The sequence below is a fragment of the Macaca thibetana genome, chromosome 12 (genome assembly GCF_024542745.1).
Source record: "Macaca thibetana thibetana isolate TM-01 chromosome 12, ASM2454274v1, whole genome shotgun sequence".
Classification (NCBI taxonomy): domain Eukaryota; kingdom Metazoa; phylum Chordata; class Mammalia; order Primates; family Cercopithecidae; genus Macaca; species Macaca thibetana.
Genome location: NC_065589.1, coordinates 116909394 through 116933322, shown reverse-complemented (window position 1 = coordinate 116933322; position 23929 = coordinate 116909394). Strand labels below are relative to the sequence as shown.

The 23929-nt window shown below is 42.7% G+C and overlaps 2 protein-coding genes and 1 long non-coding RNA gene across 4 annotated transcripts in view; 2 read left to right on the top strand and 1 right to left on the bottom strand.

Moving 5' to 3' along the window:
* Positions 1-23929, top strand: part of C12H2orf76 (chromosome 12 C2orf76 homolog) — a 447011-nt gene that overhangs the window by 219718 nt on the left and 203364 nt on the right. The gene's annotated exons all lie outside the window — the stretch shown is intronic.
* The window catches only part of SCTR (secretin receptor), an 82198-nt gene that overhangs the window by 12526 nt on the left and 45743 nt on the right, over positions 1-23929 (top strand). For both annotated transcript variants that reach the window (XM_050752713.1, XM_050752712.1), the window contains exon 2: positions 15938-16058. In XM_050752713.1, coding sequence (XP_050608670.1) covers positions 15938-16058 — 121 coding nt within the window. The remainder of the gene's footprint in view (positions 1-15937; positions 16059-23929) is intronic.
* LOC126933161 (uncharacterized) lies at positions 18062-22469 on the bottom strand. The gene is made up of 3 exons (XR_007718432.1): positions 22179-22469; positions 21830-21997; positions 18062-18290 (listed from the first exon to the last, which is right to left on the bottom strand). It is a non-coding gene; the product is annotated as an uncharacterized LOC126933161 (long non-coding RNA).

The following is a 23929-nucleotide window of genomic DNA, read 5'->3' as shown; positions in this document are numbered from 1 at the left end:
TCAAAATTGTGAAGGAAAATTATTTCACCCTAGTGTTTTCTACCCAAATTGTTAGTTTAATAATTAATTAAATTAATAAAACCATTTTCACTTCTGCAAAGATTCAAAAAGTTATCCCTTTTTCTTAGGAGGTTACTAGAGAATTCTGTGCTTTTTCAAAATGAGAGCAAACCAAGGAAAAAGCCTCGATACCTGGGAAATGAGACTGCAGCCAGGAGACAGGGAGAGGGCACCCCAAACCACAGCCAGGTAGCAGGCCTGCATGGAGTAAGAGAAAGGGGAACTCTGAGACAGAAATCTCCAGAGGAAAAACCAATAGGACTGTGGATAGATGTGTAACAGAGCTGTGGGAGCACTTGGAAAAATTAGCCATATGTACATGGAAAACTAATCCAATGAAAAAACAGTAATGATTGACCTCAGGAAAAACAAAATGTACAAGAAAGACACATAATCATTTTACATAATTTGACTCAGCAGCGGACAATATTTCATAGTCAAAATAAGTCATTATAAATATAGACCATTCTTCACTAAAAATGAAATGAAGATTAGTATATGTAATATATGGGGAGAGAAGTATATGTAGGAAGATTTTAAAACATCTCATCTTTATCTTCCCTAATAGGATGTTTTGACTGTCTCGGATTTAAAAAACAAGAAATAACAACAATATAAGAACGTAATTTTTTTTTTTTTTTTTTTTTTTTTTTTTTTTTTTTTGAGACGGGGTCTGGCTCCTTCACCCAGGCTGGAGTGCAGTGGCCCGATCTCGGCTCACTGCAAGCTCCGCCTCCCAGGTTCCCGCCATTCTCCTGCCTCAGCCTCCCGAGTAGCTGGGACTACAGGCGCCGCCACCTCGCCTGGCTAATTTTTTGTATTTTTAGTAGAGACGGGGTTTCACCGTGTTAGCCAGGATGGTCTCGATCTCCTGACCTCGTGATCCGCCTGCCTCGGCCTCCCAAAGTGCTGAGATTACAGGCGTGAGCCACTGCTCCCGGCCAAGAATATAATTTTGAAACATGCAGACAAAAATGAAAATAAACAACTAAAAAAAGTTGAAAACGGTTGCCTGGAGAGCAGGTAAAGGTTATGGAAGGGAACTACTATTTGTCATTATACTCTTTGGTACTAGTACAAAAAAAAAAAGCTCAATGTGGTTATACAAACTCAATTACAAAAATTTAAAGGGATTAAAAAAAAAATGAATAGCTCTTGTTTTGAGGAAAATTTTACATAAAGTTCAGCAGTTCTTTCATCTTCGTTTGTCCCTCCTGTGAATTACAAGTAAAATTGTATTTAATACTTTTAAATTTAATGAGTATATACAATATGTGTACATATACACATGCATATAGTTACTAACTATCAGCCTCTCCCCGTCTTCTCTAGGTTGATGGAGATAGTAAGAGGGCTTGTTTCTCATGTCCCACATCTTCTGGGTGGTTGCTCCATGGAGCCACATGCTCTTCCCAGCCACTCCCAGCAACCCTGGGGACTCCAGTTCCTCCTTGCTGGTCACCACCAGGAAACATGGACTCAGTCCTCTCAGCAGAATGACATTCCTGTCAGACGCTGGTGGACACCACGCATTTCTTTAGTTGGATACCCGCCCCCCCACCACCACATTATCTTGGCTTGTTACCTTTTAGAGGAAGGATCAAGGGCTAAAGAAATGTGGGATGCTCCACTTCACACCCACGAGGATAGCCATCATAAAACAATAGCAATAGAAAAAGAATAAGTGTTGGTGAGGATGTGGAGAAATAGGCACCCTTGTACCTGGCTAGTGGGGTAGCCCCTATAGAAAACAGTTGTGCAGTTCCTGAAAAAGTTAAAAATATAATTATCGTATGATCCAGCAATTCAGCCTCTGGGTATATACCCCAAAGAACTGAAAGCAGGGACTCAACAGATATTTGTACGCCCATGTTCATAGCAGCATTATTCACAATAGCCAAAAGATGGAAGCAAACCAGGCGTCTATCAACAGATAAGCAGATAAACAAAATGTGGTCTATCTATACAATGAAATATTATTCAGCCTTAAAAAGAAGGAAATTCTGGTTTTCTGTCCTCATAAGTGGGAGTTGAACAATGAGAACACATGGACACAGGGTGGGGAACATAACACACAGGAGCCTGTTGGGTTGTGGGGGGCTGGGGCAGGGATAGCACGGGAAGAAATACCTCATGTAGATGATGGGTTGATGAGTGCAGCACACCAACATGGCACATGTATACCTGTGTAACAAACCTGCATATTGTGCACATGTACCCTAGAACTTAAAGCATAATAAAAAAAGAAGGAAATTATGATACATGTTGCAACATAGATTAACCCTGAAAATGTGCTGAGTGAAACAAGCGAGGTGCCAAAAAACCAATATTGTGTGATTCATTTATATGAAGTACCTAGAACAGGCAAATTCTTAGAGTCAGAAGTAGAATAGAGGTTACCAGGGGCTGGGAGAATGGGGGGATGTGGAGTTATTGCTAAATGATGAGTTCAGAGCTTCTGTTTGGGGTAATGCAAATGGATACAGGGGATGGTTGCACAACATTGTGAGGGTACCTAATACTATTGCATTGCACACGTTAAATGGTTAAAATGGTAAATTTTATGTTATGTATATTTTACCACAGTTTTAAAAAAAGAAATGTTGGATGAGAAGAAAAAGTTAAACTATCCTCCATTATTACTGTTTCTGTAGTGCAAAGGAAAATCACCAAGGAAGTTGAACTTTTCTTGCACGGGGCTTCCCATTATAGATATGTTATCCCATTTCTAACCTTGCTCTGTTGCTCTCAAGAGAGTCCTCTTTGCCAGAGGATCCCTTTCTTTAAACTCTCACAGTGGAAATTGCCACCTACTTTTGGGAAACCTCATTCACTAGCCACACACACTGATGCTGCCCTAGAGTTTATTTCCCACCCTGTATCAGTCAGCTAGGCTGCATAACAATTGCACACATCTCGGTGCCTTGCAGCAATAAGTGTTCATTTCCCTCTTGGCATTTACAGTTGAGCTAGGGTATGATTAATCCGGGCTGGGCTCTCCTGGCTTGCTTCCATCCCCTGGATTAGGTTCAGTCTGCTACACCTATCATTCATTCTAAGATGAGCAGGCTACCCCAGGTTCCAAAATGCAGGTGAGCAAGGACAAGTGTGCAAATGTATTTCAAACCTCTGCTCACATCAAATCACTAATGTCCCATTGACCATGGTCACATGGCCAAGGCCAAGCAAAGAAGTACACCTCGCCCACCATGATAGGAGTCATATGTATAAACCCCATAGGGAGTTGAGACCAGTACTTCCAACTACAGCATACTTCTTTCCTGTCCCTGGCAGTACATTTCCTAAGTCTGAGTTACTTCCTGTATATTAACATCAAGAGGATGCAATGGATGTACAACATGATGACTAAAGTTAATAACAATATATTGTTTTTGAAAATTGCTTAGAGAGTAGTTTTTAAGTGTCCTCACCACACACACAAAAGTGAAATAATGCCTATGTCAATTAGCTCAATTAAAGCCTTTCTACAATGTATACATATTCCAAAACAACATGTGCATAATAAATCTATACACTTTTTATTTATCAATGAAAAAAATTTATTTAGGTCAGGCATGGTGACTCACACCCGTAATCCCAGCACTTTAGGAGGCTGAGGCAGGAGGGTCACTTGAGCCTCAGAAGTTCGAAACCAGCCTGAGCAACATGGCAAAACCTTGTCTCCACCAAAAAAATACAAAAACTAGCCGAATGTGGTGGTGTGCGCCTATTGTCCCAGCTACTCAAGAGGCTGAGGTGGGAGGATGGCTTGAGCCTGGGAGTTTGGGAGGTTGAGGCTGCAGTGAGGATGATTGTACCAGTACACTCCAGCCTGGGCAACAGAGTGAGATTGTCTCAAAGGAAAAAAAAGAAAAAAGAAAAAAGAAAAGGAAAAGAAAAAGTAAGAGAAAGAGAAAGAAAGGGAAAGGAAGGAAGGAAGGAGAGAAAGGAAAGAAAGAAAGAAAGAAAGAAAGAAAGAAAGAAAGAAAGAAAGAAAGAAAGAAAGAAAGAAAGAAAGAAAGAAAGAAAGAAAGAAAGAAAAAGAAAAATGTTAAAAAGAGAATGTGATGGAATGCGGAGGTTCAGAAGCAAAGTCCAGGATGGATTTAGTCCTCTGAGTCCAGCAGAACAATCAGCCTTAGGGCTGTTGCTCTCATCCCCGTGGTTGAATATGGTTCACCGTGATATCCACATATGGAAGAGGGAGGCACGTCCCTTTCCTTCAGGGGCATGAGACAGAATTTGCTCATGTGTTTTTCACTCCAATCTATTGCTAGAATGTAATCTCATGGGCACACCTTAGTTGCAAGCAAATTGGTAACTGTGGTGGGTAAACAATTGCCCAGTTAAGTTTTGATTATACTAGAGAAAGGGAAGAATGTTTATCGGGGAAGCAGTCTCTGGCAAAAGAGGTTATCACTGGTGGTAACAACGAGAACGAACCAGCACTTTGGGAGGCCAAAGATCACGAGGTCAAGAGATTGAGATCATCCTAGCCAACATGGTGAAACCCCGTCTCTACTAAAAATACAAAAATTAGCAGGGTGTGGTGGCACGTGCCTGTAGTCCCAGCTACTCGGGAGACTGAGGCAGGAGAGTCACTTGAACCCCAGAGGTGAAGGTTGCAGTGAGCCAAGATCTCGCCACTGCACTCCAGCCTGGGTGACGGAGCAAGACTCCGTCTCAAAAATAAAAAAAAAGAACGAGAACGAGGAGGTGGAATGCAAACTTGCATTTCATATGTGACACCCATAGCAAATTTGGCTCTCAGTTCAGAAACCTTGATTTAAAGAAATAATTTCTTTCTTTAAACTAATAAAGTAACTGCTGCTGAGCCCCCAGCCTGCCTTACTAGTGACAGCCACAGGACACGTTCTTCTCCTGTTCCCCTGACTAACGGCAGCTCGGTTGACATGCTCACATAGTGATAGCAGGGCTGTGCACACATTGGTTGTCTACCTTCCTCTGCATATTTAAACATTATTTTAAAAGGTTTAAAAAATAATTCTTATAATATTTTCATGCATTTTCTTCCCGATTTTTCTCTCAAACATTGGTACATTTAGCATAATTACAATCATACTGTACATATAATTTTGTGTCTTGATTTTTCTGTTTAACATCATAGTATTACTGTTAATACTCTGTACTGCTAAATACTTTCTTTAAATAATCATGTGTAATGCCTGAACATACCCTGTTAAATGGACTCACCATAATTTACCCAGCTAGATGTTCTCTTTATACTCAGATAATTAAGTTGTCTTTTTTTTTGTAATTCAACTTTTTATTTTGAAATAGTTGTAAATTAACATGCAGTTGTAAGAAATAATACAGAGAGATCTCTTGTAACTTTTGCCCAGTTTCTCCCAATGGTAACATCTTGCAAAACTGTGTGTGTGTGTGTGTGTGTGTGTGTGTGTGTGTATAGTTTTATACACATATATATATAGTATAAGATTACAACCATGATATTGACATTGCTACCGTCAAGATATAGAATTTTTCTGGCATCACAAGGGCCCTCCATGGTGCCCTGCTATAGTTATTTCCACTTCCTTCCCGTGCCCACTCCTTCCTTAACTCCTGACAACACGAATCTCTTCTCCATTTATATAATTTTGTCATTTCAAGAGCATTATATAGGCCAGACATGGTGGCTCATGTCTGTAATCCCAAGACTTTGAGAGGCTGAGGCAGGAGGATTGCTTGAGGCCAGGAGTTCAAGATCAGCCTAGCAACAGAGACCTTATTTCTACAAAAAATATGTTTAAAAAATTAGCCCGCCTGTGGCGGCACATGTGTAGCCCTACCTGTGCAGGAAGCTAAGGCAGGAGGATTCTTGAGCCCGGGGGTTCAAGGCTGTGGTAAACTATGATTGCACCACTGCACTCCAGCGCCTGGGTGACTAAGAGAGACTCTGTCTCTAAAAAAAAAAAAAAAAAAAAAAAAAGTTATAAAATAAAATAAGAAATGCTATACAAATGGAAAGATGGAATCATATAGTATGTAATTTCTTTACGTTAGCTTCTTTTCATTCAGCATATTTCTCTGGCAATTCATCTAGGTTGGTGCAAAAATCAATAATAAGTTTGCTCTTTTTTGCTGCTGAGTAGAGTTCCATAGTATGAATATACCACAGTTTACTTAACTTCTTACCCATTGGAAAACATCTGGATTGTTGAAGTTTGGGGGCCATTATGAAGAAAGCTGCTATAAATATTTATGGACAGGTTTTTCTGTGAACGTAGGTTTTCATTCCTTTGGGATAAATGCCCAGGACTGTCGTAGTTGAATGTTTAGTTGCCTGGTTGGTTTTCAAGACACTGCCAACTTGTTTTCTACAGTGAGTGTACCATTTTACATTCCCACCAGCAATGTCTGAGTGATCCCATTTCCCTATGACCTTGCCAGCATTGGGTGTTGATACTTTAGTATTTTAGCCATTCTGATAGATATGGAGTGATACCATATAAAGGTTTTAATTTTGATTTACCTGATAGCTAACAACGTTGAATACATGTTCATGTGCTTGTTTGCCATCTGTATATCTTCTGTAAACTATCTCTTCGTGTCTTTTGCTTATGTTCTAATTAGATTTTTTGCTTGTTTACTGTTGAGTTTCGAGCATTCTTTGTATATTCTAGATATTATTCCTTTCTTGAATATGTAGTTTGTAAATATTTTCTCCAATTCTGTAGCTTGTCTTTTCATCTTCTTAACATGGCTTTTCATGGAGCAAAGTTTTAATTTTTATTGTGTCTAATTTGTCAATTTTTCCTTATATGGATCCTGCTTTTGGTGCCAAGCGTAAGAACTCTGTGTAACTTTAGATTTGAAGATTTTCTCCTATGCTTTTATTTACTTATTTATTTATTTTTAGTTTTTATTTTTTGAGACAGAGTCTTACTCTGTCGCCCAGCCTGGAGTGTTGTGGCACAATCTTGACTCACGGCAACCTCCATCTCCCGGGTTCAAGCGATTCTCCTGCCTCAGCCTCCCTAGTAGCTGGGATTATAGGCATGCGCCACCATGCCCAGCTAATTTTTGTATTTTTAGTAGAGACGGAGTTTCACCATGTTGGCCACGCTGATCTCGAATTCCCGATCCCATGTGATCCGCCTGCCTCAGCCTCCCAAAGTGCTGAGATTACAGGCATGTGCCACTGCACCCAAGCTCCTGTGCTTTAAAATAAAAGTGTGATAGTTTGAATTTAAGCCCATGATCCATTTTGAGTTACTTTTTGTGTTAAGTGTGAGACTTAGCTCAAGGTTCATTTTGTTGTCTACAGATGTTTGGTTGCTTCAACACCATTTGTTGAAAAGACGATCCTTTCATTGAATCCCTTTGTACCTTTGTCAGTAATTGGTTGTGCATGTTTATGTAGGTCTATTCCTAGGTTTTCTATTGTTTCTGTTGATCTACTTTTCTATTCTTCCATTGATATGCTGTTTTGATGGTTGTACCTATATAATACCTCTGAAAATCAGGTAAACCGATTCTTTCCACTTTTCTTAAAATTAACAGAATTAATTTTGTTGAAGAGAACTAGGTATACAGGAAAATTGAGTGGAAAGTACAAAGAGTTCCCATATACCCTTTCAATTCCTCCTCTCCAGTTTTCCCTATTACTTACGTCTTGCATCAATGTGGTTTATTTATTACAATTGCTGAGCTTATGTTGATACAATATTACTAACTAAAGTTCATAGTTTACAATAAACTTTGTGTTGTATATTCTATGAGTTTTGACAAATGTATAATGACATGTATCCATGATTACAGTATCATGCAGAATTGATTCACTGTCCTAAAAGTCCCATGTTCCACCTATTCTTCCTTCCTGACTTAGCCCATCTCCCTTCCTATTGTCCCCTGGCAACCACTGATTTTTTTTTTTACTGTCACCAAAGTTTTTGCCTTTTCCATACAGTTGAGATTATATAGTATGTAACTTATTTATTTATTTATTTACTTATTTATTTATTTATTTATTTATTTCTCACTCTGTCCCCCAGACGGGAGTGCAGTAGTGCTATCATGGCTCACTGCAGCCACCACCTCCCAGGCTCAAGCAATCCTATGCATGCCACCATGCCAGGCTAATTTTTAAATCAACTTTTTTAAGCAATGGAATCTCACTGTGTTGCCAGGCTGGTCTTGAACTCCTGGACTCAAGCAAGCCTCTTGCCTCGGCCTCCTAAAGTGCTGAGATTACAAGTGTAAGCCACCACTGTCAGCCTGTAACCTTTTTAGATTGACTTCTTTCACTTCGCAATCTGTATTTAAGATTACTCTGTGTCTTTTTGTGGCTTAATGGCTCATTTCTTTTTTTCTTTCTCTCTCTTTTTTTTTTTTTTTGAAGAGGTCTCACTCTGTCGCCCAGGTTGGTCTTGAACTCCTGGACTCAAGCAATCCTCTGGCCTCAGCCTCTCAAAGCACTGGGATTACAAGTGTGAGCCACAGTGCCCAGCAGCTCAGTCCTTTTTTTTAATCACTGGATAATCATCAATTATATGTCTGTATTATGATCTGTTTATCCACTGACCTATTGAAGGAAGTCCTAGTTGATTCCTGGTTTTAGCACTTATAAATAAATTGTTTCATTTCTTTAAAAAAAGCATCTCTTTTAGGTATTCTCATTCTTTTGCTTTTCTACATAAATTTTAGAATAATCTTCTTTATATCTCCAAAACACTTGCTGAGATTTTGATAGGAATTGTGCTAAACATGGTTTGGAAGGAACTGATATCTTTACTATGTTAAGTCTTCTAATCCATGAACATGGTATGTCTCTTCATTTATTTAGACCTTTGATTTCTTTTACCAGCATTATGCCATTCTCAGCATATAAATTCTGTACATGTTTTGCTGGATTTATGCCTAAGCACCTCTTTTTTTAATTGATTCTGAGTGACACTGTATTTTCTTTCTTTTTTTTTTTTTTTTTGTGAGATGGAGTCTCGCTCTGTCGCCCAGGCTGGAGTGCAGTGGCCGGATCTCAGCTCACTGCAAGCTCCATCTCCTGGGTTTATGCCATTCTCCTGCCTCAGCCTCCCGAGTAGCTGGGACTACTGGCACCCGCCACCTCACTTGGCTAGTTTTTTGTATTTTTTTAGTAGAGACGGGGTTTCACCATGTTAGCCAGGATGGTCTCAATCTTCTGACCTCGTGATCCGCCCCTCTCGGCCTCCCAAAGTGCTGGGATTACGGGCTTGAGCCACCGTGCCCAGCAACACTGTATTTTCTTTTCTTTTCTTTCTTTTTTTTTTTTTTTTGAGACAGGGTCTCACTCTCTCACTGAGTCTGGAGACCAGTGGTGCAATCTCTGCTCACTGCAGCCTCAACCTCATGGGTTTAAGCCTCCTGTCTCAGCCTCCCAAGTATCTCGAGCTACAGGCTCATGCCACCACACCCAACGAATTCATGTATTTTTTGTAGAAATGGGGTTTTGACATCTTGCCCAGGCTGGTCTTGAACTCCTGGACTCAAGAAATCCACCTACCTTGGCCTCCCAAAGTGCTGTGATTATAGGCATGAGCCACTATGCCTGGCCACTGTTTTTTTTTTTTTTTTTTAATTCACTGTGCATGGGCTTACTGCAAGTATATAGAAATACAATTCATTTGTCAGTGTTTAGTGTTCATCCTGAGACCTTGCTGAACATACTTACTAGTTCTAGGAATTTTTTGGCAGATTCCTTGGGATTGTCTATGTAGACAGTCATGTTATCTACAAATAGGTTTTTCTTCTTCTTCTTTGTATTTTTGATTGGTGTATCATAGTTTTACATATTTTGGAGGTAATTGTGATATTTTGATGCATGTATACAATATGCTATGATCATGTCAGGGTAATTGGGATATCCATCTCCTCAAACATTTATCTTTGTGTTGGAAAATTACAATTCTTCTAGCTATTTTGAAATGTATAATAAATTATTGCTAACTATCATCTCCCTACTATACTATCAAAGGCTAGAACTTATTCCTTTTACCTAACTGTATTTTTGTACCCATTAACCAACATCTCTTCATCCCTTCCTCCCTGCAACCCTTCCCAGCAGGTGGTAAACACCATTCTATTTTCTACCTCCATGAGATCCACTTTTTAGGCTCCTACATGCTAGTGAGAACATGCAATATTTGTCTTTTTGTGGCCTGGCTTATTTCTTTTCTTTTTCAACCTTTTATTATAAATTTAATTATTTTTTATTGGCACATATAATATACATATTTTTGGGGTTCATATGACAATCGTACACATTCATATAATTTGTAAAGATCAAATCAATGTAATTGGCATAGCCATCACCTTAAATATTTGTCTTTTCTTTATGCTAGAAACATTGAAATTATTGTCTTCTAGCTATTTTGAAACATACAATAGATTATTTTAAGCTATAGTCACCCTACTGATCTATCAAACACTGAGTCATATTTCTTCTATCAAAACTATATTTGTACCCATTATTCAACCTCTCTTCAACCCCTTCTCTCCCCTACCCTTCCCAGCCTCTGGTAACAACCCATCTAGTCTCTATCTTCATGGGATCCACCTTTTTAGCTCCCACGTATGAGTGAGAACATGTGTTTTTTTTGTCTCTTTGTGCTTGGATATTTCACTTAGCATAATGACCTCCATTTCCAACTGTGTTGCCACAAATGACAGGATTTCATTGATTTTATGGCTGAATAATATTCCACTGTGTATATATACCACATTTTCTTTATCTACTCATCTGCTGATGGGTACTTAGGTTGATTCCATATCTTGACTATTGTGAGTAGTGCTGCAATAAACATGGGACTGCATATATCTCTTTGACATACTGATTTCCTTTCTTTTGGATATATATCCAGAAGTGGAATTCCTGGATCATATGATAGTTCTATTTCTAGTGTTTTGAGAAACTTCCATACTGTTTTCCATAATAGCTATACTACAATACATCCCATCAGCAGTATACAAGCATTCCCTTCTTCTCATCCTTGCCAGCATTTATCATTTTTTGTCTTTTCAATAGTAGCCCTCCTAACTGGGGTGAAATAATTCTCATTATGGTTTTGATTTTCATTTTTCTGATGATTAGTGATGTTGAGCATTTTTTCATATACCTGCTGCCATTTGTATGTCTTCTTTTGAGAAATGTCTATTTAGTCCTTTTGCCCATTTTAAAATTGAATTATATATTTATTTTTGCTATGAGTTGTCTGAGTGTCTCATATATATATGTATGTTCCTCCTTCTTATCTGTATGCCTTTATTTCTTTTTCTTGTCTTATTGCATTGGCTAGGACTTCCAATATTGTGTTAAATAAGAATTGTGAGAGTAGACATCTTGCCATCCTTAAGGCAAGAAATATCAACATTAAGTATGGTTTTAGCTGTAGGTTTTTTGTAGATGCTCTTTATCAAGTTGGAGAAGTTCCCCTCTGTTCCTATTTTTCTGAGAGTTTTTATCATTAATGGGTATTGAATTTTTTCAAATAATTTTTCTGCCTCTATTGATATGATCATGTGATTTTTATTCAGCTGTTAATATGATGAATTACATTGATTGATTTTCAATATTAAACTCATGGATTGTTTAGAAGTGTGTTGCTTCATTTCCAAGTGTTTGGAGAGTTTCCATTTTTCTTTCTGTTATTTATTTTTAATTTGTTTTTGTTGTGGTCAGAGAACACATTGTATATGATTTCAGTTATTTTAAATTTGTTGTGTTTTGTTTTATGGCCCACAATGTGATTTCCTTGATGTATGTTCCACGAATACTTGATTAAAATGTGTATTCTGCTGTTGTTGGGTGAAATGTTCTATAAATATTAATTAGATTGTCTTGATAATGGTATTTTCCTACATCTTTGCTGATTTTCTGTTTAGTTATTCTATCCATTGTTAAGAGAAGGTTGTGTAGAATCCAACTAAAATTGTAGATTTGCCTATTTCTCCTTTCAGTTCTATCAGTTTTTGTTTCACATATTTTACAGCATAATTGTTTCATGCATACACATTTAGGATTGCTATGTATTTTTGATAGCTTCCCTTTTTTATCATTATGTAATGTGTCTTTCTGTTTCTGGTTATTGTTTTTGCTCTACAAACTATCTTACATTAATATAGTCACTCCTGCTTTCTTTGATTAATATTTACATAATACATATTGTTCCATCCTTTCAACCTGCCTAGATTATATTTAAAGTGAGTTTCTTATAGACAGTGTATAATCATGTTTTAAAATCCAATATGCCAATCTCTTTTTAAATTGGTGTGTTTAGACCATTTACATTTAATGTCACTATTGATATGTGAGGGCTTCAGTCTGCCTTTTTATTTTTTGTTTTATATTTGTTCTCTAAGTTTTTTATTTCTTAGTTTACTTTTCTGTGCCTTCTTGTGGGTTAGTTGAACAACTTTTAAAATTCTATTTTGATTCCTCTACAGTGCTTTTGAGTGTATCTCTTTAAGCAGTTTTTTAAGTTGCTCATAGATATTCCATTATATATACACAACTTATAATAAGTCTACTGGTGTTCTCATACTCCCAGTTCAAGGATACTATAGAATCTTACCTCTATTTTTGTCTCTTTATCATTCCACATTTGTAATATACTTGTCTTAAATATGTAGTTGATATACATTTAGAACAAAATCAGACAGTGTTGTAATTTTTGCTTCAATAATTAACATAATTTAGAAAACTGAAGAGACGGAAAACCTATCACATTTACCCGCATTTTTGCTTACTGTGTTCTTCCTTGCTCATGTTCCAATTTTCCTTCTTTAACTTTTTCTTCATATTTAGAGAAGTTCTTTTAGCCATTCTTTTAGGGTGAGTCTACTGCCAACAAATTCTTTTACTTTTTCTTATTTGAGAATATCTTGATTTCCCCTTCATTCCTGGAGGGTATTTTTACTGGGTATAGGATTCATGGTTGACAATACTTTTCTTTCAGCACTTTAAAAATATTTAAAAATATTGTGCCATCTTCCTCTAACTTCTGATGGAAAATCAGTTGTCATCTTAACTGTTTTCCCCCTCTAGATAAAGTGTAGTTTTTCTCTGGCTGCTTTCTAGATTTTTTCTTTAGTTTTCAAAAATAATGTGCCTTGGTGTGGACTTTTAAGGTTTTATCTTCTTCAAGGCTGGTTTGTGTTCTTCAGTCTACAAGTGTATGTCTCTTGCCAAATTTGGGAAGTTTTCAGCCATTATTTTTTGGAGTACTTTTTTCAGCTCCACCCTCTTTCTCCTCTCCTTCTGAAACTCCTAAGAAATGAATGCTAGATATTTTGTTATAGTCCCCATCAGGTTCCTCAAGGTTTCTTAATTTTTATTTTCAGTTTATTTTATCTCTGTTGTTCAGGTTGTGTAATTTCTATTGTTCTGTCTTCTGGGTCACTGCTTCTTTTATACGATTCCTTAAAAGATTATACCTGGTCTCATCACCTCCAGCACTTTCTCTCCTGTTGAGAGTCATGTTAATTTCTTTATACTTACTTATTTACTGTGACACTTACAATTCCTTAAAAGATTATACCTGGTCTCACTACCTCCAGCACTTTCTCTCCTGTTGAGAGTCATGTTAATTTCTTTATACTTACTTATTTACTGTGACACTTACGATTCCTTAAAAGATTATACCTGGTCTCACTACCTCCAGCACTTTCTCTCCTGTTGAGAGTCATGTTAATTTCTAAGTGGCTCTGAACAGAATGTGTGCCGACCAGTGAACTAACAGGCAGTGCCTGGCCATCTCTAGGTGGATTTTTCCATTCAAGCTCTTCCACTTCCTCCACTGAGAAGCCAGAGGGTGTCAGAGACTATGGGCTTCAGCAAGCACCAGGTGAGACCCCACAAGGAAGAGGACAAGAGCAGGAGTGCGTGAGCTGTGTGCCAATGCCAGCTCTCTTGACAATTGCTATATTCTTAGGGAAACTACTTGTTTTGATCAAGAGTCTAAATGACAAACAACGTGATTAACACATTTGCTGTATTGTGTTGGGAGTAAAATGGAAACTTAGGGCTGAAAGTTGGGGAAAGAATGAGCGTTCTATGATCCTAGAGCTGGCTGGGCCCAGATGTTTCTGCAGCAGCCGGCCATGACTGATCACAAGCTCTGGGCCAGGGGAGGTGATGTGTGTTTTTCATGGGGAACATAAACCCTGGTCAGTTGGTGTCAGGGAGCTGGGGAAAGGAGCAGTTGCTGACAGTTGGTAGATCCTTTCCGACAGCACTAGTGAAGGGTGGTAACGTGAAAGATCCAGAATAGGAACTAAACAGAGGATGACTTCGGTTTGCCTCTGAGCCATTTGACCATAGTGCTACCTTAGCTATCCTTCTCTGGTCCAGAGCTTTTGTTTACTCGGGCCAATTTGGAGTGTGGCTTTGTCTCCAGAAACTTCTCTCCCTGCTCCATTATGTTGGAATTTCCATCTGCAAATCGCTAGTGGAGGATTGACAAGGGGGTATAAGACCTGGCCCTCAACCTCTTGGAAGGCTGGGTGGATGACCCTGGTCATATCCCCTAACACCATGGGTCTCAGTTTCCTTCCTTTTCTTTTTTTATTGTATTATTTTGAGACCTGATTAAGTTAGTGTCTGTAAAAGGACTCTAATATTAAAATGCCACATCTGTACTTTGTAAGGAAAGTAGGAGTGCAGTGTATTCATCTGTTCAGTTGTGCATTCATATATTCATTCATTATACTTCCCAAGTCTCAGGCACCAAATAATGGAGCCATGATAGGAAGCCTACTCTGGAAAGAGTAGTGAATGACTTCCGTTTGCCTCTAGCGTTTTGACCATAGTGCTACCTTAGCTGCCCTTCTCTGGCTCAGAGCTTTTGTTTACTTGGGCCAATTTGGAGGGTGGCTTTGTCTCCAAGGACTTCTCTCCCTGCTCCATTATGTTGGAATTTCCAGAGATTATGGGCTTCAGCAAGAACCAGGTGAGACCCCAAAAGGAAGAGGACAAGAGCAGTAGTGCGTGAGCTGTGTGCCACTGGAAAGAGTGAGGAAGTCACAGCTGAGTGCCAGTCCCTCCCTCATCCTCCTGTCCAACTCCTCCCTGCAGTCGCTGTTCTCGGTGGGATGTACGCTGTCTTCTGTGGGACGAGAAGATGGTTAAGTGTACGTTTCAAAGAACTTGTCTGAATCATAAGTAGGTTTTCAGGCTGGACACAGTGGCTCATGCCTATAATCCCAGGAGTTTGATACCAGTCTGGGCAACATAGTCAGACCCCCTTCTCTATTATGTGTGCGTGTGTGTGTGTACATATGTGTGTGTGTGTGCATTTGTGTGTGTGTGTAAATTATCCAGGCGTGGTGGCACATACCTGGCCTGTAGTTCTAGCTATTGGGGACACTGAGGTGGGAGGATTGCTTGAGCTCAGGAGATCAAGGCTGCAGTGAGCTATGATCACACCACGACACTCCAGCCTGAGTGACAAAGACCCTGTCTCTAGAAAAACAGAAAACAAGACCAAATAAGACAAAAAACACTAAGCTTTCAAAAAAGAAAAGACTCACACAGTTGGAGTAGCATAAAGTAAGTCCCACAGACAAAGAGTAAGGTGCTGAGAAAGCAAACAGCTTGTTGGGCTCAGGATCCTCGATAAACTTAAGAGCAAAATTTGCAGTGGACAAGCCACAGATGATTTACACATCCCAGCTTTCCCAGATGTGTTCTGAATTCTCCCCAGGAGTGGCTGCCTCCACCTTTCCTGCGGACCAGGAGATCCTTACAGGCAAGGGCTTTGCTTTACTCGAATCCCCGTTGAATCCCCATTGTCTTGCCCCATTCTCCCCCACGAAAAGTCCTTGTGTGACAGGATTGAATTAGTGGCAATGATGAGCATCCCTGGTTTTGGACTTGCAGACTGGAGCCCTTCCCCGACTATGTGACGTGCTGCAAGTGCTGTGGGAAGAGCAAGACCAGTGCCTGCAGGAACTCTCCAGAGAGCAGACAGGAGACCTGGGCACGGAGCAGCCAGTGCCAGGTATGAGGCTTGCCACAGCCCATGTCCTCTCTTGGGGGTGGAGCATGTCCAGTCCCGCTGGGCAGGAGGAGCTTGTCCTGGGCCAGGATTGGATGTGGGAGGCTGATCTAGCTTTATTTACTCAATCAGCTGGGGGGGCCAGGGCTGGAGTGGTTCTGGTGAGCAGATCACATGGACCCCAAAGCCAGATCCTTACTACTCTTCTTTTCCTGGGCAAGTGAACATAGCCAGTGTTTTCCTACCATCAGCTTCTGCGTGCTGACTTGGCCAACTTAAGAGCTTGGTGGGAATTTCTTTGCAAGGCAGTTTTCCTCTCATTCATTCTCCCACCTCCCTGCCAGCTCCATGAGTGAGGTAGTAGGAAAGGCAGCCTGGGTCCACAATAGTGTGGGCTGCCTACTGGGTGACACTCACTGGCTGTGTGAACACAGGCATATTATTTAGCCCTCGGAGTCTCTATTTTCTGATTTATAGAATGGAGGTGGCCAGGTGTGGTGGCTCACGCCTGTAATCCCAGCATTCTGAGAGGCTGAGGTGAGTGGATCACCTGAGGTCAGGAGTTCGAGACCAACTTGACCAATATGGTGAAACCCCACCTCTACTAAAAATACAAAATTAGCCAGGCTTGGTGGCGCACGCCTGTAATTCCAGCTACTAGGGAGGCTGAGGCAGGAGAATTGCTTGAACCCGGATGCAGAGGTTGCAGTGAGTCAAGATGGTGCCATTGCACTCCAGCCTGGGCAACAAGAGCAAAACTCTGTCTCAAAAAAAAAAAAAAAAGAATGGAGGTGATAACTTCTTCAGGATTATAATGATAAATGAGATAAAGTGTGTTAAATACAGATGCCTTGTAAATATTGCTAATTTAAATGTTAATTGTTATTATTAATCAACACTTTAAGAGTTAATGTTATATTTAAATGTTAACTTTATTTTTATTCCCTTCCTAAAAGTCTTGTTTTTGCTGTCTGTCGTCTAAGCATAAGGAGGGGTATAGCATTAAGAACCCACTGCAGGGTTCAAACGAACATCTGTACACGGATGTTCATAGCAGCCCCCTTCACAAGGATGAAGAGGTGGAAACAGCCCAAATGCCCATGAACTGATGAATGGATAAACAAAATGTGGTGTATCCATCCAGTGGGTATTATTCAGCTTTTAAAAAGAATGAAGTGGTGATACGTTCTACAGCATGGACAAGCCTTGAAACAATGCTAAGTGAAACAAGCCAGATACAAAAGGACATACATTGTGGGTGGGCATGGTGGCTCATGCCTGTAATCCCAGCACTTTGGGAATCCGAGGTGGGCAGATCATTTGAGGTCAGGAGTTCAAGACCAGCCTGGCGAACATAGCGAAACCCCATCTCTACTAAAAATACAAAAATTAGCCAGCATGGTGGCGGGCACTTGTAATTCCAGCTGGGCTGAGGCAGGAGAATCGCTTGAGCACGGGAGGTGGACGTTGCAGAGATCATGTCATTGCACTGCAGCCTGGGTGACAGAGTGAGACTCTGTCTCAAAATAAATAAATAAATATTAAAAAAAATAAAGGAACACACTGTATGATTTCACTAATATAAAATGTGCAGATGAGCCAAACCTATAGAGACAGATTAGTGCTTACCAGGGCTGAAGGAAGGGACGATGGGAAGTGATTGCTTGAGGGGCACAGGTTTCCTTTTGGAATTGGTAAAAATGTGTTAGAACTAGATAGAGGTGATGTTTCCACAATATTTTATTGTGAAGGTACTAAATCCACTAAATCGTGCACTTTGAATCGTTAATGGTTAATGTTATGTTATATGATTTTTCTTCAATTTAAAAAGAGAGAGGGAAAGAAAAACAGAGCCCAGGCTTTTAAATTAGACAGACTGATCTTGAACAAGATTTCACATCTATTTTATGGAGTTGGTGTGAAATGAAAAGCATTCATTCAAAGAATGCTTATTTAGCACTTAGTGGTGTCAGGTGAGTGGTGACAAAGGAGCGTTGTCGGCTGTGCTCTCATCATTTAGGAATGTGTTTTGCGGTGCGTGGCAGGAGCTTGATACACTGGCTTCACCAGATAGCAATTTGTTTGTTGCATATTACAAAAAGAGCTGGAGCAAAGTTCCAAGATGTCGCCATATTCCGGATTCCTCCTCTCTTTTGCCTGAATGTGTGGCGTCTGTTCTCATGGTCATATAATGGCTGCTGTACCTCCAGGGAGGAGAGGAGAATACCTGCATTTCTGGCAGGAAGAAGAAGAAAGTCACTGGCAGGAAGGATGAGATAGACTGTAAGCCAGACTTTCTTGACACTCTCCCGGTGACTTCTGCGTATACTGCATCAGCCGGAATAGGACTGCATGGCCACCCCAGCTGCAATGGATACTGCAGGATGAGTTTATAGCTGTGCATGTAACCACCTGGAGCAAAACCAAGTCCTCCTCGTAAGAAAGAAGAGAAGGATGGCAGTGGGCAGGCTTTGCCATTGTCACCACGACTCAGCCTGGTGAGGGAGACATGGATCAAGTGATTAGAAATTCATGGCCAGGCGCGGTGGCTCATGCCTGTAATCCCAGCACTTTGGGAGGCCGAGGCAGGTGGATCACCTGAGGTCAGGAGTTCGAGACCAGCCTGGCCAACAAGGTGAAACCCCGTCTCTACTAAAAATACAAAATTAGCCGTGTGTGGTGGTGGGCGCCTGTAATCCCAGTTACTCGGGAGACGGAGGCAGGAGGATCACTTGAACCCAGGAGGCTGAGGTTGCAGTGAGCCAAGATCGCGCCATTACACTCCAGCCTGGGCAACAAGAGTGAAACTCTGTCAAAAGAAAGAAGGAAGGAAGGAAGGAGGGAAGGAAGGAAGGAAGGAAGGAAGGAAGGAAGGAAGGAAGGAAGGAAGGAAGGAAAGAAACTCATATGAAATGATGAGATAAGAGCAGTATGTGGGTCTGCCGAAAGAAAGAAAGAAAGAAAGAAAGAAAGAAAGAAAGAAAGAAAGAAAGAAAGAAAGAAAGAAAAAAAAGAAAAAAAAGAAAGAAAGAAAGAAACTCATATAAAATGATGAGATAACGGTGAAACCCCGTCTCTACTAAAAAATACAAAAAACTAGCTGGGCGAGGTGGCGGGCGCCTGTAGTCCCAGCTACTCGGGAGGCTGAGGCAGGAGAATAGCGTAAAACCCGGGAAGCGGAGCTTGCAGTGAGCTGAGATCCGGCCACTGCACTCCAGCCTGAGAGACAGAGCAAGACTCCGTCTCAAAAAAAAAAAAAAAAAAAAATGAGATAAGAGCAGTATGTGGGTCTGCCTGAGTGTCTAATCAGGAAGCTTGACCTGGCCTGGGCCTCCATGAGGGCTTTCTTGAGGAAATGATGTTTGAGCCAAGGCCTGAGCCTGACTGGTGGTTACTGAGCACGGACATGAAGGATCCTGCTGCAGGATGAGCACACAGGGGCTCATCAGCCCTTGGGAGATTTTCATCCTATCCTAAGAGCGGCCAAAAGCCCAGGAGAGTCTTAGGAGGCCAGGGGTGTGACTGTCTGCATTATGAAAGATCACCTCTGCCACAGTGTGGGAGGTGAACTGAAAAAGGACACGAGTAGTTCAGAGAGACCCGCTGGGAGCCCGGTGGTCTAGGCAAGAGATATGATCACTGGGACTGGATAGGATGTCATTGTTTGGATTCCCCAGAAGCAGGTGATTCCAGGCCAGATCAGTAGGACTGGGAACCAAGACAGGGAAGGGAAGAAAGCTGGTAAATGTTGCGTCATCACTGTGGGCACTTGTGGAACACACGCCTCCAAGTCGCACAGGAGCTGGAGGATGCATCCACCAGTGTCCCATCAGTCAGAGGTGGGGCTGCTTCAGGACACGCAGCTTTCATTCCCTTGCACTGCCAGCCTGCTGTGCTTAGGGACAGAATTGCCTCCAGTAGCTAGAGAAAGCCCCCAGACAAAGGGATACTGGGCCAGTGGGTGAAAGTGAGATTGGGTATGCCCAGAAAAGGTTAAGGCTAAGGAGTTAGAAGCAGGTTCCGCTGCGAGGGCTGGAGAGGCGTACACCCATAGCAGAGCTGTGTGGGTGGGAGACACTGACCACACATGGTCATGAGCTGGATTGGGAATGAGGTGAGAGACAGAGAATCCAGGATGGCCCCCAGGTGTCTGACTTGAGCAACTGGAGGAAGAAGTAAAGGAAAATCAGTATTTTGGAGGAGAGGAGATTAAAAATCACAAATGTAGTTTTAGACATGTAGAGGTGAGACTACAGAGTGGGGATGAGGGCTGGGGATAAACCTCCGCATAGGCGCAGGTGAGGCTGAGGTTGCACCAGGAGAGTACAGGAGCGGGAAGGGAAGAGGACCCAGGAGCCAGTCTGGAGCCCTCCCGGCCCCCATTTGTCAGGAGCAGCTGGAAGCAGAGGAACTTGAGGGCGTGTGATCAGCAGAGGCAGCAACGTGGATGCTGCAAACGTGCTTTAGCCCATGCACTCGACCACTGCGCGAGGGACAGGGACAGGGACAGGGACAGACATCTCTCCCATAGTGTGAGCCTTTGCTTTCCCTCTACCTGACTGCACTTTCCCTCTGGCTCTGACTGCACTTGGGGAGCCAGACCATGGTCTTACGGCATTCATGGGGGCACCAAAGAGAGCCTTCTGATTTCCTGCTACCCCCAGCAACTGTGTCTGGGACAGGAAGAAGCAAGGCACCAACAAGGCCAGCCTGAGGTGCAGCCGAGTCGTGGGTGCCCCCCACCTCGTCTCCCCAAGGACAATGCCTGAAATTCCGATGACAGCAGCCCTATGAGATAGGGCCTAGAATGCGGAGCCTCTCTGGGGGCTGATGGTGAACTTTCGTTTATACTGAGAAGTAAGGGATGGTTATTTTAACACGAGATGTGTTTAAAATGTCCCACTGTTCTCCAGTGGTTCCAGGATGAGGCCCAGCTCCTGACGTGGCCCCTGTCCACATCTCCACCCCAAACACTGCCAATCAGCTCAACTCTCAACCAAATTGCTTGCAATTTCCTGCCTGTCCATTTCTTTCCTGCCTCCAGCTTTTGCACATGCAGACCCCTCTGCTACAACACCATTCTCCATCTTCTTCCCTCTGAAACCACCCGTCTTTTCAGACTCTTCTAGGAATGACGTCTGAGTGTCCATAGCTCCTCTGGCCAAGTGAGTCACCCCGACTCCTGCAGGAGACTGTTTCTTTCTCCTCGCACCTCTGCACTGCACTGTAAACGTGTGTTTCCTGGACTGTCCCTGCCCCAGCCTGAGGCAGCAACAGTGTCGCCTTCCTTCTTCCCCAGTGTTTTTGACACAGGTCTTGCCAGACTGAATATTCAGTGTGTGTTTGTTGACTGACTTACTGAGTGAATGAGGGCGGATACATGACAGAGAGCAGGGAGAAAAGAGAAAACAAAAGACCGCCAGCCCCAAGGAGAGAGTGGGAGATGAGATGGAGCCTTGGAGGCAGGCGAGGCCCCTGCAGAGGACACAAATGCCCCCAGCTGCCCAACTTGTCACAGATTAGCTGAGGCGAGCGATGTGGTCCTGGTCACCGGTGGAGGGATGCTCTCCAGGGTCTGGCTTTGGGGGACAGAGGGGAGTCCCTGTTTTCTGTGGCCCTCCGCTACGGAGTGGTGAGCTGGCTCTGCCTGCCTCACTCAGGCCCTGACTAGTGACCATGCTGGCTGGGGTTCCCGCTCCCCTCTGGGCACCCGGAATTCCTGTTGGGCTGTCACAGTTCGAGGAAGAGACTCTCCCCACCGGGGTGGGACTCACGGCTGGATCTGGTGAGATGAGCAGGGCTGAATGCCAGGCAGGAAGCAGACAGAGTCAGCTGGAGTCGGTGCCACTCTTCCTTTCTGGGGCTCTTGGGTAGAGGATTCTCCCCACTCCTCAATGTGCCCATTTTAAAGTGTGGAAAATAATCGGATCAACTTCACGACGCTGTTGTGGGGAATAAGTGAATTACTACCTGAAGAAGGCAGAAGCTCCTCTCACGGCCTCTGTCCCAGCGCTTTGGTGCAGCCAGGCTGACCTCTGCCATGAATGGCTGGGGTCCAGTTAGGCGCTCAGCCCTGCCTGTGGGTGCTGCCTCTTCTGCGAACCTCTTGCCCAGTCACCTTACCAATGCCAAGTGCACATCCATATTACTCCAGGAAGTTGCACCCACGTCCACGTCTCAATTCTGGGTTGACTGATCTGAGCAGAGTCGGTCATCTTTCTTCCCTAAGGCACCCCATGCAGTGCAACAGCCCTTTCTGCCAGGTCCTGACTGCATCCAGGGCCGAGAAAGCTCACTGGGGATTCCTGCTTGACTTCTGCCTCACACTCACTGGGGGCACCTGGGCAAGCCCTGACCACACCACTCTCCTCCGGACCTTACTCTCCCTGAGAAAAGGGCTCCCCTGGCTTTGCAAGAGCTGCGGTGTCTGGCCAGGCCCTGGTGGCAGAACCAAGGAGGGCCAGCATGCAGGTGGGTGAAAGGGTGGCTCAGCTGACCCTTGCATCACAAACAGCTGTCACTGGGATCTGTTTTGCATATTGGCCTTCTGCAGTGTGCATTTAGGAAAGGGGATCTGTTACTTTGAAAACATGGTTTTAAAGCCCTAAAGATGTCCAAGGACTCTGCCTGCTGGAAAAGTCTTCAGGTCTGCCGCACTGAGGGGGTCAGAAGCCGGGGCCAAGGGCTCCATCTGGGACTGTGGAGCGGGTGTGATGTCTGAGGAAAAATCCCCTAAAAGACTAAGAGGAAAAATGGCCAAGGCCTAGATCTGGTGCCCAGGGGGCCTCTCTCAGCACCGAGGCTCTATCCTGGCACCTGTGTGGAGGAAGGGACTGCTGGGGCTCTCCGTTGAGAGTGCAGGGTTAATGGTTAAGCTCCCTGGGGTAGAGGTTAATATTTGAACGCCAGACGAGTTACAGGAAACACCACTCAAGGAGCTGTCACCGAGCCCGCCACACTTATCACAAATAAAAAATTAACTCTTCAGCTATTCCGGGTTAGGTGGCCAAGGTCTTACTGGCATTTTGTGGGAACACTTCACGGTCACCCTAATAACTGCATGGCCTGCCCCACAGGGCTATTTATTACTTTGTTTACAGAAGTCAATACCCCCTCAGAGCTGGCTGGTGGAAGGGCCATGGCTCTCCCCAGGGAAAGAATGTTCCAGAAGGACAATGTGGTGACATGAAAGGTGTGGGTTTGACAGTCAGACAGACCTGGGCATGTGTCCTGCTCTGTCACACAGGTGCTCTGTGACCTTGAGCAAGACGCTGGTCCTCTCGGAGCCTTAGTGTCCTTGCCTTCAAGTGGGGTCATGCCATCCCCTTTTTCTTCTTGTCTCTGCCTGCTGGTTGCCCACTCCCCAGGGCATGGGTCCAGGAAAACAGGTTTTTTATTTTGTACCTTTTTTATTGAGGTGAAATTCACATAGCATGAAATTCACCATTTTAAAGTCAATAATTCAATGGCAGTTAGCACATTCATAATGCTGTATGCGGCCACCAGCTCTATCTCATTCCAAAATCTCCTCATCACCCCAAAATAAAATCCCTGTACCCATTAAATCATCATTCCCCTCCATCCCTCTCCCCAGCTGCTGGCTATTACTAATCTGCTTTCTGTCCCTGTGGATTTGCCAATGCTGGACATTTCATATCAACGGAAGCATTTGCTACGTGACTTTTTGTGTCTGTCTGCATTTGCCGAGAATAATGTTCTTTAGGTTCATCCACAGTGTAGCATGAATCAGTTCTTCACGCGTGCTGGCTGTTAGTGCAGTTTTCTCTAACATTCCTAGCTCCTAGCTCCTTTCTGGAGTCTCCTGGCCCCCGATGCCCTCTGGCAGCCACGCCCTGGACCATCCTCCACGGCTG